Source organism: Gambusia affinis, linkage group LG05, assembly GCF_019740435.1.
Source record: "Gambusia affinis linkage group LG05, SWU_Gaff_1.0, whole genome shotgun sequence".
In the NCBI taxonomy this organism is placed as follows: Eukaryota; Metazoa; Chordata; class Actinopteri; order Cyprinodontiformes; family Poeciliidae; genus Gambusia; species Gambusia affinis.
The window spans coordinates 6,855,855-6,870,392 of NC_057872.1; the positions used below are offsets into that span (position 1 = coordinate 6,855,855).

The following is a 14,538-nucleotide window of genomic DNA, read 5'->3' on the forward strand; positions in this document are numbered from 1 at the left end:
CAGAGTGACCCCGCCATGACACCCACTCAGAGGGCACGGAAAGCCGACCAGAGTCGACTTCTGCTTGGCTGCCCAGTCACACAGCCCAAAGCTGAAGTAAAATCAAATCCATTCAGTAATCTAACAAGCCATTTATTTTTCCTTTTGTTGATTTCGTTGATAATTCAGTGTCTAAACTCACTATTCTGCACACATGCCGTTTTCCATTTATTCCTCCCTCCGTTGGCAACAAGCTTCATGAACCTCAGCCTTCAGTGGTCACATGACAGAGATTTAGACTAGCACAGTTCAACACCTACAACTCTGTGTGCATTCTTCACAGACAGCAACATCACAAGGACACAGCCGTGTTAAACATCGCAGCGGTGCAGGAGTTGTGTAACCTCACTAAGACCGACAGTATATCTACATTCACTCAGCCGGGTAGGTGCTGTCTATTTTGATTAATAATATTTTTCTTATTGCATTCCCTGATAGTTAGTGGTGAGCTAATTTAAAATGCAGATTTTTCTTTGAGATTTTTTTTTTCTTATTGCAACCTATGTGTGATTTTAGAACCGCAGTGAATGTTAATTTATTCATAAATCACATTTAAAATCATGAAAGTTCGACTCACGTGCTGTACAATCAAATTAAGCTAAAGTCAAGGAAGCAGAATAGAGAACCACGTGTTGCTAAAACAACACAATAAATACATTTACAACATGTGAAATAGAAACTATTTGAAAGAGATAAAATAGATCAAAACTCTGTTTGGAAAAACTAGTTGTGCTGGGGTTTCATCCAGCTGATTGCCAGTTCAAGATATTTTTTTCCTGTTGAATATATAAGTTCAGAGGCATTTTCACCTACATTGGTGAAGGTAAATTCCAACAAAATAACTCAAAAATACAATATTTTTATACTTACTTGCATATTAAATTTTGACTTAAAATCCATCTTCTATAGCCAATTATTTATCTATAACATGGCTTAAAACCTTGACAGTGTGCACAGATTTGCACCACATATTCCACCTTATCCAAATAGATCTGTGTCTCATCTAGATGTGCATTCTTGGAATAACTTATTGCTTTTGACTGTGTGAATTGATAAAGGAAACTTTGGCTTGATTTTACAAGAGTATCCTAACATTTTTGTTAGCAACATTTTTCTGCAGTGTTTTCAGTCTGAATAAATCAAACTGTGTTTAAAATCGTACACCTTTGACTTTATTGTGGTAGAAGAGCGGTGCGGAGGACTGGGCGTTGTGGGGGAGGCATTCTTAGGAACATTTCTGTTTTAAGGTGAATTTCGAAGGAAATCCAAACCCGATTATCATGTTTAGTCATTCTAGTGGAGTAACTCCACCAACTTTAATCGATATTATGAGACTCAGGTACAAATACACAGCCTATTTGGCTCAAAGGAACAGCTGATATACAGACGTCATAAAGTGTTTTTTGTTTGTTTGTTTGTTTGTTTTTGAGAAAAGGCCTAAGAAGTACTACAAATTTTGAAGTTTGGCTCTTCTGTTTCGCTAGAACTGTTTTTAAAACAGGTCATAGTCAGACGAGTAAACCATGAAATAGTTGGAAGGGAGGAGCTTCTTACGTCACCGCCTTTCCTCCTATCATAGAGCTCCAGGAAACACACGGTTGCCTGCTTTCGAAACAGCTCTCTCTAACGGACAGAGATGACGCAAGTGTCATGGTGGCAGAGCACATGCGCGCGCGGTTAGCCACTCCTCCCCGGCAGTCAAGCGCAGCAGAGACACGGAAGCTGAGTTGTACGCTTTTCTGAGTCCGAGTGTGTGTTGGGGTGAGAAGGAGAGCGGGAGGGGGGCTGCGCACACACATGCGGGTAACAAATGTAAGAAGAAAAAAAAACAGATACTAGTGGAGTGAAGATTTTTAGGAGGAGGGAGTTCTGATAGGAGCTGTTACTCATGTTCTGAACGAGGTAAGGGAATGGGTTTCGCTACCTATTAATTACATTTACCTGACGGAACAAAAAGTTGAAGGTTATTGGATTGTCTTGAGTATTTTAACTAAAGCGTGACGCCTCTGTCTTCATCTGGCCCCATTTGGCCCATTCACTGTCTAAAGAGATGATAATGTATAAGGATAGTAAATTTAGAAAAAATATTTCAATCCAAAAGTCCAGGAAGTAAAGCCTGCTTCCGTTCATAGAGTATTGTGTAATATCATTATCTTGACTAATAAAAATTAGCGTAACTGTTTTCTTTTACCATAGAGTAAACCTCTTTCACTAGCACATTGCTTTCAAAGCCACACAGCTAAAAAGTTTCAGTCATTTAATGATTTTTTTTTCTGGAAAATTCGCTGTTTTTGTGTTTATTATTGACACAAGAAAGTAACATACCTTGAATGACATGCCACTGCCCTCTATTGTGTGTGTTTGTGTCCCCAAAGCTTGGTGCTTTCTGTGGGAGCAGACAGTGTGTTAGTGTGTGAAAGGTCACACATCCATAGTTAGAAAGCAGATGGTCTAGTGATGGAGGAAGAGGTAGGGAAAGACATTCAGAAGGTCAATTACGCAGATTTTGAAGAGCATGCACTTTCATGCTAACATTTCATTACTTTTGGACTGAGTTGGGAATAGAGGAAGGGAACTGGTTTCAAATTTCAATCTAAAACGTATCTTAAAATCTTCTTAAATTGTTTATACAAATACTATTCTATTTTTTGGCTACTACTGCATTGTAGTAACATGTGTCAAACCACAAGGTGGCAGTAATTGACCAAGTAGTTTGGCAGCTGCCAAAATGCCTTTTAATAAAATGTAGAATCTTACAACACATAACCCCAGTTACTTTTTGCAGTTTTAATTATTTTGCTTTAATTCTTTTTCTATTGTACTTTTTCCTTCCACTCAACTTTCTGCAAATATTTTTAGTTGAAGCACTCTTCGCACAACCTTTGGCAAAAAAAACCAACCAACCAGATCCCACAATAAAGCAAGGTGGTGGGAGCATTGCACTCCAAAAACAGTGGTGTTTGTCAAGGTGGATTAGGTTACGAATAGACTAAAATACCATTCAGTACTAATACCAGTCAAATTACCACTGGCATGGTAATTTTTAAATTTTTACCATCCCAGTGAGTCCAGGTATACACACATCCATATCACCAAAAGATTGACTTCAACAGAAGAAGAGTAAAGGTTTGGAATGTCTTAGTCAGAGTTCAGGGCTAAATCTGGATTTGGAGAACATTAGGAAGGGTAAATATTACTGTTGAGGTGTGGCAGCCTGATGGATTGCTACAAAACAGGACTGAATGCAAAGTTGCTTTGACAATTTATTAGTTTAAGGTTATGCACACTTGTCCTAACATCTTTTTTTTTTTCATGTGATAAATTCCCACTGTAAATTGAGAGGCCACCGTTTCAAAAATGCAGAATTTGACATTTTAAAAAGTCCCATTTTTAAAACGGAATTCCTTCAACTTTCATAAACAAAATTTTCTTCTGTTGTTGTTTTCCTTCAGGTTGCGCTCAATCTTTATTGCTCAGTCCTGCCTCCGTCATGTCGCTGCTGACCCACGTGCTGGCGTGCCTTTTCGGCATGGGCTCCTGGGTGGCCATCAATGGGATGTGGGTGGAGCTTCCCCTGGTTGTCCAAGAGAAGGCCCCCGAGGGCTGGCTGCTGCCCTCCTACCTCACCGTCCTCATCCAGATGGCAAACGTAGGTCCTCTCTTCATCACTCTGATGCACCGCTTCCGGCCAGGCGCGCTGGACGAGCGGCCCGTCATCTACTCCATCGTGGGTTTGGGGATCGTGGCCACCTTCCTTCTGGCGTTCTTCTGGAGGCAGACGGTGATGGTAGCCGGCTCCCTGCGCAGCGTACCCCTGCTGGCTTTGAGCTTCCTGCTGTCTGTAGTGGACTGCACATCGTCCGTCACCTTCCTGCCTTTCATGATGCGTCTGCGTCCGGAGTATCTCACTACGTACTTTGCGGGCGAGGGCCTCAGCGGGCTGGTGCCCGCCATGGTGGCGTTGATTCAGGGTGTGGGGGTAGCCCACTGCGAAAACACCACTTCAACCGCAAACTCGTCGGCTCCCGACTCCAGCTGGGTGAGCGGCGGCGGGCTGCAATCCGTCTACCAGCCTGCTAAATTCTCCGTCGAGGTTTTCTTCGTTTTTCTCAGCGCCATGATGGTTGTGTGCCTGGTTGCCTTCATCCTGCTGAACCTTCACCCGGCCGTGGCTCGCGAGAGGAAGAGCGACCGATACTTTAGTCCAGATCTGGAAACGGAGAAGAGGGATCCAGGCTTCTCTCTGCATGCCCAAACACCGGAGCAGAAGCCAATGATCAGCCCTAGAGAGGCCGCAGGGAAAGAATCAAGGGGTTCGTTTGGAAAGGGGACATACAGCAACTTGGAAGTGATGTTCATCTTTGCTGTCCTCGCATGGGTCAACGCTCTGACCAACGCGGTTTTGCCCTCCGTCCAGACGTACTCCTGTCTGCCTTATGGGAACAAAGCCTACCATCTGGCTGCCACCATGGGCGCTGTTGCTAACCCTGTAGCCTGCTTCATTGCCATGTTTGCACCAGTGAGGTGAGAAAAACACACATTCAACATTCTCTGACAAGATATTTCCATATTCCTATTGAATGTGTTATGTTGTTTACTTTTTCAATTTAATTTCATTGTGAACTTTTTCCAGGTCTCTCATCTTTATGGGGTTTCTGACGGTTTTCGGGACTGGTTTTGGAGCCTACAACATGGCCATGGCAGCTATGAGTCCCTGTCCTCTACTGGTCCACCACACCTCTGGAACCGTTGTCATTGTAAGACCTGTTTTTAAGTCTTACGTCTTTTTAACTGCTTAGTACCTTCCGGACGAAAACCACATTTAACATACGGAGTATGAATCGGCGTGAATCTGTTTTCACCAGATTAACCTTAGAACTTTGACACCTACCCATAACAACCCGCCTACCGGTCTCAGAGGTTTGTAAGAGAGCATCGGTAAACAAACAACATCATGAAGAGCAAAGAACATAGCAGATACATAGTTCAAAGAAGAGAAGGGTTAAGTTATTAAAAACAAAACCATTGTAATAAGAAAGCCATAAGAAGTTCTGCTTAAGGTTTGCCAAAAGCTAAGGACACAAACATTTTGAAGAAGGTGACCTGAAATATTCAACACGAGCTACAATAGAGTGACATAGATCAAAGTCTTGTCATGTGCAAGAATGGCCCACTCAATGTTTTTCTTTTTGCAAAAATGTGCTCTAATCCTATTTGTCTTGTAGTCTGTAAGAAAACTGCTGTGGTATGTATTTGTATTTGGTGAGTACAAATGCATACCACATTTTTCGAGGAGGCGGAGAGAGCAGTTAATATTTCTGAAAACCGTAAATCCTGTGTCTGCATTAAGCATGGAAAATGACGAGGGCTACTGAAGACAAGCAGGAAATTCTGACTTTAATCCCAGAATTCTCATCTTTTTTTCTTTTTTTTTTTTTAGAAAATAAAAGGCAGATTGTTTTTCTCCAGTGATCCTAATCCTCTCCTGTACTTCTAAGAATTTCGTTTTTTTCACAATTTTAACACATTTTACAAAAGCAAATTAAATTTTTTTTAAAAAGTATGATTCCTGCTATTACTAAAGAATGTGAAATGTATGTCAGCTCATCTATCCAAAATACTGCAAAGATCATACTCAGTAATTTCTCAATGTTCCTTTACCATTACTCTTTTCCGAAGGTTGAACTCGACGCTTTATCTTCGATTCAAATAAATCCGATGTTTTGTTTCATTTACTTTATGTTACAAAGTCACAGAGGATTGTGTGACATGAAAAAAACTAAAAGGAAGAGTTGACTCCAGGCTGCCTTGTATAGAAAAAGGGAAATGATAACGATTTCATGCAACCAAGATATTAAACCACAACTTGAACTTTTTCTTTAATTCTACACTACTGAGGTCTGATGTAATTTCAGATTTATTATTGACTTCCCCTCTGCCACAGGTGCTGGCCTGGATCCTGTTCGTCCTCTCCCTCTCTTACGTGAAGGTCATCATTGGCGTCATACTGAGAGACGAGGGGCACAGTGCCCTCGTGTGGTGCGGTGCTGTAGTGCAGCTGGGCTCCATGCTCGGCGCCGTGTCCATGTTCCCGCAGGTCAGCGTCTACGGACTTTTCACTTCCGGCGATCCCTGCAACACTAAGTGTCCGTTGTAGACGATAAACACGTTTGCGTTAAACACCGATGTACGACCTTTGGGGTAGATTGCACTTAATTTCGTAGCACTCAGCTCAGTTCACTCATGAGTTTTGACATATTCCATCTAGCTTTGGGAGAGCTGACAGGTTGCAGGTGACTTTTCCCACTCCTCTTTTTATGTCTGTTGATTTATTTCTATTTATTGAAGTATGGAGTGAGTGTTACAAACTGCTCAAGTTACAGCCACATGGTCAGTGCTCATCAGACCAAAGAAGACCAATTCGCTGAGTATTTTTTAAACATGTTTGCAATTCCTCATCAGTAGAAAGATTGTTTTACTTGAACTTTTAGTGTGATGTGATAGTGTTGTCACTATTTCTATAAGAATATGTGAAACTTTTAGCTTTAAAATGTGCCTTGATGCTAGGTGATGAAAGAATCAAGCTGGTTATTTTGTGTAAAAAGTACAAAGTTGTTTGACTAAACTGATTTTATGTTACTGGGATGTTGATGCTATTTTACTTTAAAAAATAAAATCTGTTGACATATTGCCAAAGAATAAGTCCTCTCTCTTTCCTCTCATATATGTCATAATCTTTATGGAAAGTGATTTATCTTAAAAGCTCAAAAGTCACAGTTTGTCGCTGCCTCTATGAATCTTTATTCACATTCTGTCCTCACTGCCTGATCAGAATCGACTTTATTTTCCGATCTTCCTTGACTTTGGTTTTCAAAGTCAACGAATTCCTTTGACTTTCTTTGACTTTGCTTTTCAATTAGGTATAGACATTAAATATAAACTTAAATAAGAATAAAGGAACGGTACATGAAGTTGAGCAGTGGAGCTCCTCCAAAGATACCTCTGACCTCTTGGCTGCTTCTCCAGTGACTGATTTCCTTGTCCAACCTGATCCTTTAGGATATGGCCATATCTAAACAAATATGTTTTCTGTTTAAATATCTTTCCAGTTTCAAATAATGAATCAACAGTGCTCTGTGATTAGTACAAAAGTTGTACCTGTATTCTACTTTTTGATGGGCTTTTATATAGAATCTCAGTCTGACACATAATTCATATTTTTAACAAACCAGTTCAAGGGATAAGAGCACTTTTGCAAGGCACCGTAAAATACTATTTCCTTGTTAGATGTTTAGATGCAACAATTAACCCAGATTACAAAGTCCTATTTTTGACATGACAAAGTTAAAAATTGATGTTATACTTCTTCTAATTTGTCAAGAAATTAAACACAATCAAGTAAAAGACAGTAAAACACTTTGCTAGAAACGTTTTAAATGTCTAGTGACACGTTTTCAGTACCGAAACAAAAGAAAACCTTGTTATTTTGTCTACCTGGAAGTGTTTTAAACCACTGACTGTTTATTAGTTTCCCTTATATGATGTGGCCACAAGGGGGCACAAGACCCAAGTTAATTTTTGTCATTTTTGTATTTTTTTTTTAAAGACTGTTGGCGTCATTCTCATTCGTCAACATCTCTAATAACGAAAGACTTCCATGTTTTTCTTGCAGTGAGCTTAAACTCACCGCGGTTTGCTGCCATCTGCAGTAAACTGACGAAGTCATGACCAAAACCCTCCCTTGTCGGGTTATGGTTTTTAAATACATTTTTGATTATATTCGGTTCCTGGAGTGTTCAAACTAGAATGCTGGTGGAATATACCAACATTTTCCAACAACAGTCTGATGGTGTTAAAAAAACCCACCTGATTTGAGTTGCTTTTGAACCATGACTGGAACATTCATCAACATGTTTGTGTAATGATCATTTCAACAATGGCACTTGACAAAATGTGATCTCTGTTGCTGGTTTTCACAACTGTTGAATGTGTGATATGGTTTTACATTTTTAAGATGCAAAAACATCTTTCATTTATGAAATTTACCTATCATAGAGCTAACATTGTTTTAGCCTTGTGAAGGACATAGAGATTCATGGTGTTAGCATGGAAAATCAGGAAAAGTTTACTTTTTTTGAGACCTGCACATCTCTAAATATACCAGCAGGTGTCACTGTGTGATTTATGTTACTGTTAAGTTATATTCGTCACCAATTTCTGAGGCCAACTCAGCAATCTTGTCTTATGATTGAAGCTGATGTGTAGCCGCAATGATTTGACTTGAGGTGTAATAATAGCTACAATTTTTTTCCACTTTTTTTTTTTTTCAAGATAATATAGAGATAATATATCTTGACTCATGAGCCCTGATCATAAGTGTCACTCACAAATCAGGCTTAGGTAATGAATCTATATTTACAATGTGCCCTTTTATTCCTGCTCTTATTTGGGGGTTTTCCAAAGATTTGTAGAAACAGCTCAGCTTTATTTATAGCTACAGCGTGACGTGTTCCTCTGAGGTGTTAGCCTCGGTCACCAGAGCAGTGTGTGCATCATATCCTCCGCACACTAAATCAGAACGTATCTTACCCCGTTTACGTGTCTGTGTCTCTTAGCAGCCCGTGGAGGTAAATGGGAATGAGAATCTCGTGGTCAGTCAGCAACTGATTCAGATCCCAGTAGCTCCACAGACAACATCTGGGGTCATCATCTCCTGGTGTCTCATTCTTGACTTATTCTTTTTATCACCACCTGTGGTTTTCGAGGCTTATGGTGTGCCCTGTGAGAAAGTAGCATGTCAGTTTGAAAGGCCTGAAAATCGAGACAGGGTTTTAAAAAACAAAAAGAACTCTTGAAGTCTTTTTAATGAGATTTAGAAAGATGGAGTCTGCTTATTTTGAAACCCTCATCGATTTGGGTCACTTCTGCGAGACGGAGGGAGAAAAATAGCCGTGCGGTTTCTCCTTATCTTTTTGGCTTGGCCTCTCTTGCAGCTAGTATGACATCTCCTTTTCCGCCGAGCTCCTTGTCTTCCTCTATTCAAGCATATGGCAGACTTTGCGACCGTAATTTGAATTTAAAACACATGGGGGGGAAATCCTAGCCCGTGCTGCTCTTTAATGGGCCGTCATGGGATTGGAGAATGCGGGGAATGATTGAATTTTGCGAGAAGGCCAAGAACGATCAAGTCTCGCCTGCTGTTATGCAATCGACCATTCCCCTCTTCCAACGCGACGTCTGGTAAAACCTCGTGGAGTAAGAGGAGGAGGAGGAGGAGGAGGAGTGGGTGGAAGAGGGGGGTTATTGCTGGAAATCTCAACGTCTGGACCAAAAGAGAGAAAAACAGTTTCTTTTTTTTTGTCTACTAAATGACTCAAGGCCTCATAAAAAGAAAGTCAGCTATCATGTGTAAAAAAGCCAAATAAGATCTGATCCACCACATGAAACAGAAAGATTTTCAACTACATTGATTTTAATGGTACTAAATGAGTCTTTTTACACTGAACTGCATGACATCAAATATTTTCTTACAAACGAAAACATATGGATGTCATAGAAAGCTTGCCATTCTGGTCTTTTTCTTTGATTGAGTAATGCCTACTTTTTCCTGTTACTCTCCACTGGCTTGACTCATGACAGCTTGAAGAACAATGTTTAGTTTAAGAAAGGCTTCTTAAGATCTTTTTTTTTCCCAAGTCAAGTGTTTGACGGACGAGTTAAAGTCGAGGCTAAAGGTTTTGAGGGGATGATCCCAAGTCAGATATGAAGTATTCAAGGAATGAGTTCAAGTAAAGTCTTAAGTCTTCGATGGCCAGCTCAAATATTAACATATTTGCACAAAGAGAAAGTCTAAGTTGACTTCCAAATTCTAGAGGACTAAGTCTGTCAATTCTCAGCTTTTAGAAAAGCAAAACCAAGCAAATTCAAAGGCTTTTTTGACGGTCAGGTCAAATTCATGTCTCGAGCCAGTAAGTGTCTAGTCCAACCCAAGTCTCAAGTGGGTAAGACGCAAGTACAAGTTGAGTCTCAAGTCTGTGAGGGTCCAAGTCCAGTGTAAGTCTCTAAATCTTAGTGGAGGAATTCGATTCAGTTCTGTTTATTTAATTCAATTCAGTTTATTCATACAGCCCCAATTCACAACACATCATATCAAGGCATTTTACAAAAAAAGTACATGTTATCCAATCATGCATGCATTCCAATTGATACTCATTATCAAACAATGCAGTCAAGTTCAGTTTATTAATCAAATTAATTAGTTTTCTGTTTAGGGAAATCAAGCAGACTGCATGAAGTTATTGACTTGCAGCATTCACTCCTCATAGATGAGCATCTAGCTACAGTAGACAATGACTTGCACTGTGTTGTTGACTTTTCAGTAATCCCTCATATTGAGCACGCATGTAGCAACAGCAGAAAGGAAAATCCCCCTTTAACATTAAGAAAGTTCCAGCAGAACCAGAAGCTGGTGTGAACCTCAATGTACCCACAAAAAAGAAACATAGAGGCTTAACAATGAAAAAAATACGAGGTAAAGTAGGTAGATATTCTTCTAAAATTCCCCAAAGTCATGTAATACAGTGCTCATTTTTGTAAGAGATATTTTTGGTCAATGATATAAAGCTACAAGTATCCTTATCAGATTGTTGTAAATCATTAATACCTCAAAATCTCTGGTTCACTGGCTAACTGCCTAATAAATCGAGCGCACTTTTCACTGAAAAAAATGCTTGTGAAGTATTAGAACTGTGGTTTGTAGCTCACACACTGACTTGTTCAAACTCTCATTACCCAAGATTGAAAATGGTTCTTAAGACCATCAAGTCTTGAGGCTATAGCAAGACTTACTCTGTAAGTCTTGCTATAGCCTAACGGCCATAGCCTCATTGGCTGTAAGTGAGTCTAGGTCAAGAATGAAATCTTCATGTTTGTGACTGAAGACAGCTGCTGTTCAAGTCTGAGACTTCAGTAATCATTTCTGCCACATCATCTAAGCTTTCTTGCTCTTTGTGTCTGATTCCACATTGGTTATGGACCCTGTCAGTTAAGCAAAAGAGATTACTTTTCCCGTTAAGTCCATTATATTCAAATGGACTGGGCCCTTTTTTTTTCTTCTTAGCAACAAGACATAAAGTAATCAAAAGTTAAAAGCAAACACTCAAGGAGGCACTTAGCAAAAAAGAAAAGCTTTTATGATAAAACATTCATATACTGTACAGTGTAGGAGACAGGTGATCTTTGAGAATGATAGGGTTGTCTTGTGGTCAGTTTTGCATAGTATTATTCAGGGAGCCTTGTAGATGAATTCTCCTAATGACTCACCCCCTCTCTCCCCTACATCCACCCATCATACATAAGACAATCCAGCCAGAACAACTAATACCTGAGTGTATGACTTCAATGGCGTGAAGTATGCCTTGAAAAGCTGTTGGATGCTAAAGTACAGCAGTGTTCATTACTTTGACAGGCTGATGACAGCACAGACTGGCTGAGTTGCACTTCCACACACACATTCAATATCAGTAGAATATTATTTAAATGCAGCTCATTGACATTAGAAAACATGTGCTACAGTCATGAATGTTGATATGGTATCATATTGTTGAGCATTGACTATTGATAAATCCGTTTAATGGTTAAGCTACAATCAACAGGTACTGTGACGGAATTGCTCAGAGATGTATCAGCCAATGATTGCTGGGAGACATTCCAGGCCTCTGCAGTCTTGTACAGGATTCAATGAGTTTAAACAAAATGCAAATTGTGTATCAGCCAATCACTTGGTAACCGAGTGCATTAAGGCATATTGACATGATGAAGTTGACTCCCTGGATACTGAACGGTGAGGCCAGGGCATTTAAGGAATTTTGAAAATGCCATGTTTGTTGGTACCTAGACTGGCTGGTGACTACTTCAGAAACCTTTAATGCATAGCTGTATTTTGTGTTTATAGCAAAAGGTTAGGAAGAGAAAAAATATCCGGTGAATATCAGTTGAGTGGAAGAAAATGCATGTCTGAAGCATTAAAGGAGAATGCCAAGACTGGTTCAATAAGATGGAAAGGCAACAGTAACTCAAATAAACTTTCATTAGCAACTATCCATATATTCATACCCACTTGTCCTTGCCACGAGCAAGCTGGTGTCTATCTCCAGTGGTCACTGGGCGACAGTGAGGGTACCTTCTGGACAGACCACCTGTCTGTCACAGGTGAACACATAGACACTCACACCTCAGGATAACTTGTAGAACAATTATGGTTTTACACTGCAGGAGGAAGCCGGAGTACCCAGAGACAACCCTCCAGGATTTCCAACACAGAAGCTTTTTGCTACAAGACAACAGTCCTACCAAATGATCCACTGTATAGCCCTTCAGTACATCTAAAACTATCTATGTAAAATGCCAAAATTTAGGATTAAAACCATGAAGGCATGGAACCATCCTTCCTTTTATCAGCGCTTCGGCCTGGTTTTAGTCACGGTGAAATTGTTTCAGGATACTGCCTTGGCTAACTTTGGGGGTTTGAGCTACAGCCTACCTGACTATTGTTGACAATAGTTTATCTGACTATTGTTGACCATGGTTTACCTGCCCTCCATGTTAAGATGGTCAAATCATCTCAAGCACATTTCTTAAGCACGCCAGTGTCTGAAGTCAATGGACTTCAACCCAGTGATTGTGCAGACAGCTAAAACGAGACAAAGAATTCAGGGAGTTTTGAAGGCAAACCTGGTACCAATAGAGTGTGCTTAAAATAGAGGTTGGAGAGTTTACAGTTGACATTTTCATGATGTGTAAAAATTTAATAAATTGTTTTGCTTTTTATTATTTATTTGAGCTATTGTTTTCCAGGATGGAGTTACTGTGAGAATACAACTTTCTGGACATGCATTGTTAAAACCAGAACTGACTGGACCTTTATACACCAACTAATAAGAAGATGGTAATATTTTTTAGTAAATTACACAATAACCACTTCTTCAACCGTCAACAAGCCCCTGGATTGGTTTTTGGCTGGATTTTTGCCATTTCTTTGCAGAGATTGCAGATGTAATTTCCATTAGCGGATTCCTTGGCATCGACCTGGCTTTGAATCATGGTCCAGAAACTTTTAGTAGTGCCAGGGTCAGGGCTTGTACTGCCATTCCAAAAAGGTTTGATGTTTGTTTCAGTCAAAATGTTCCAGTGATGTAGTTATTGATTACGGGTGAAGTGGAAGAACTTAGATGTAGCACATTGGCATTGACTCACAGCTAGTACGATGTTTGGTTTTGGCTAATTTATCTCAATCGTTATATTTTCATAAAAGCAGCTTCAGATTCCAGCATAAAGTGCCTTACCAACGCGTCATGTTAGTAAACGAAAGTTCTAAGACTAGTAAGCCACTACTAGGGAATATTAATTTAGAAAATGATCAACAATAAAACCACTTCATAATTTTATTGTGCATTTAGTCATTTTCATAAGGCCCTCGTGTTCTATTCCCTCATACAGCTATCAGTGGCATTTAAAACTAGGCTTAAAACTTTCTTTTTTCATTAAGCTCATAGTTAGAGTGGCTAAGTTTAGCAAGAGCTGTCTATGTAGTTATGCTGCTTAGACTTAGGCAGCTGGAGGGCATCTTGACCACTTTTTGCTCCACGACATTCTTCACCCTTTCTCCAGTTCTGGATTATTTGCGGTTATTTCAACTTCTACCTTTTTGTTCTCTCTTTTTCCACATCATAGAAGCTACATTTGATCTGCTTATCTGTCTCGCTTTCCTCGAGCGGGGCAAAGACTAAGCTACCCCTGGCAACAACTTATAACAATCTGCTCTTGGCCCTGTCCTTTTAGCGGTTTTTTTTTTCCTGACTCTGAGCTTTTGTTGCGACTGACTTTATGTGCCTCTTTTATCATATAAGCCTTAAAAACCGTCTCAGAGATGATCTGTGGACAAATCCACTAAATGAGCTACTACTGCCACTAACTTCTTACTTTCTCTAACATAGAAAGCTTGTCTGGATCAGTGCTTTCCAGTGCTTTAATTTGTGTGTATCTGTGATCTTAGACGCTCCAGCCAGGTGAAGCAGATTCACACTGAGCCACGTTCTGCTAGAGGGTTCGTCTTGCTTTTTTAATTTTTTTTACCAACTTGAATAATATTTAATTTAATGACTTTGATCAATTGGACTGTATGTATGATTGGATTGAAATTGACATTTTTTGTGACATGCCTTAAGATGACAATGCTGTGAATTGACACTATATTAATAAATTGTGTTGAACTGAATTGAATTTTTTTGTATTATTATTATTAGTCAAACAAAAGTAGGCAATGTAGACAGTAGGCAAGGAGCCATGTTTGCTTTTCCTCACAATGAATATAAGCAGACCAAGCAGGTTTTGTGGTTAAAATGTTTATGCTTACCATTTGAACAAACACCCAGCAGGTAAAAAATTAAAAAAAGAAGTGAAAAAAACCCTCTTTCATTTCTGGAAGGCTGCACTCAGGGG

General features: G+C 39.7%; 1 protein-coding gene across 1 annotated transcript; it reads left to right on the forward strand.

The window, feature by feature from the left end:
- Positions 1–304: 304 nt before the first annotated feature.
- zgc:91890 (solute carrier family 52, riboflavin transporter, member 3-B) lies at positions 305–14,314 on the forward strand. Its single transcript, XM_044118223.1, has 4 exons — positions 305–423; positions 3,492–4,563; positions 4,673–4,796; positions 5,984–14,314. The coding sequence occupies exons 2-4, from the start codon at positions 3,530–3,532 to the stop codon at positions 6,194–6,196; spliced, it is 1,371 nt and encodes a 456-aa protein (XP_043974158.1). The 5' UTR covers positions 305–423; positions 3,492–3,529; the 3' UTR covers positions 6,197–14,314.
- Positions 14,315–14,538: the final 224 nt, after the last annotated feature.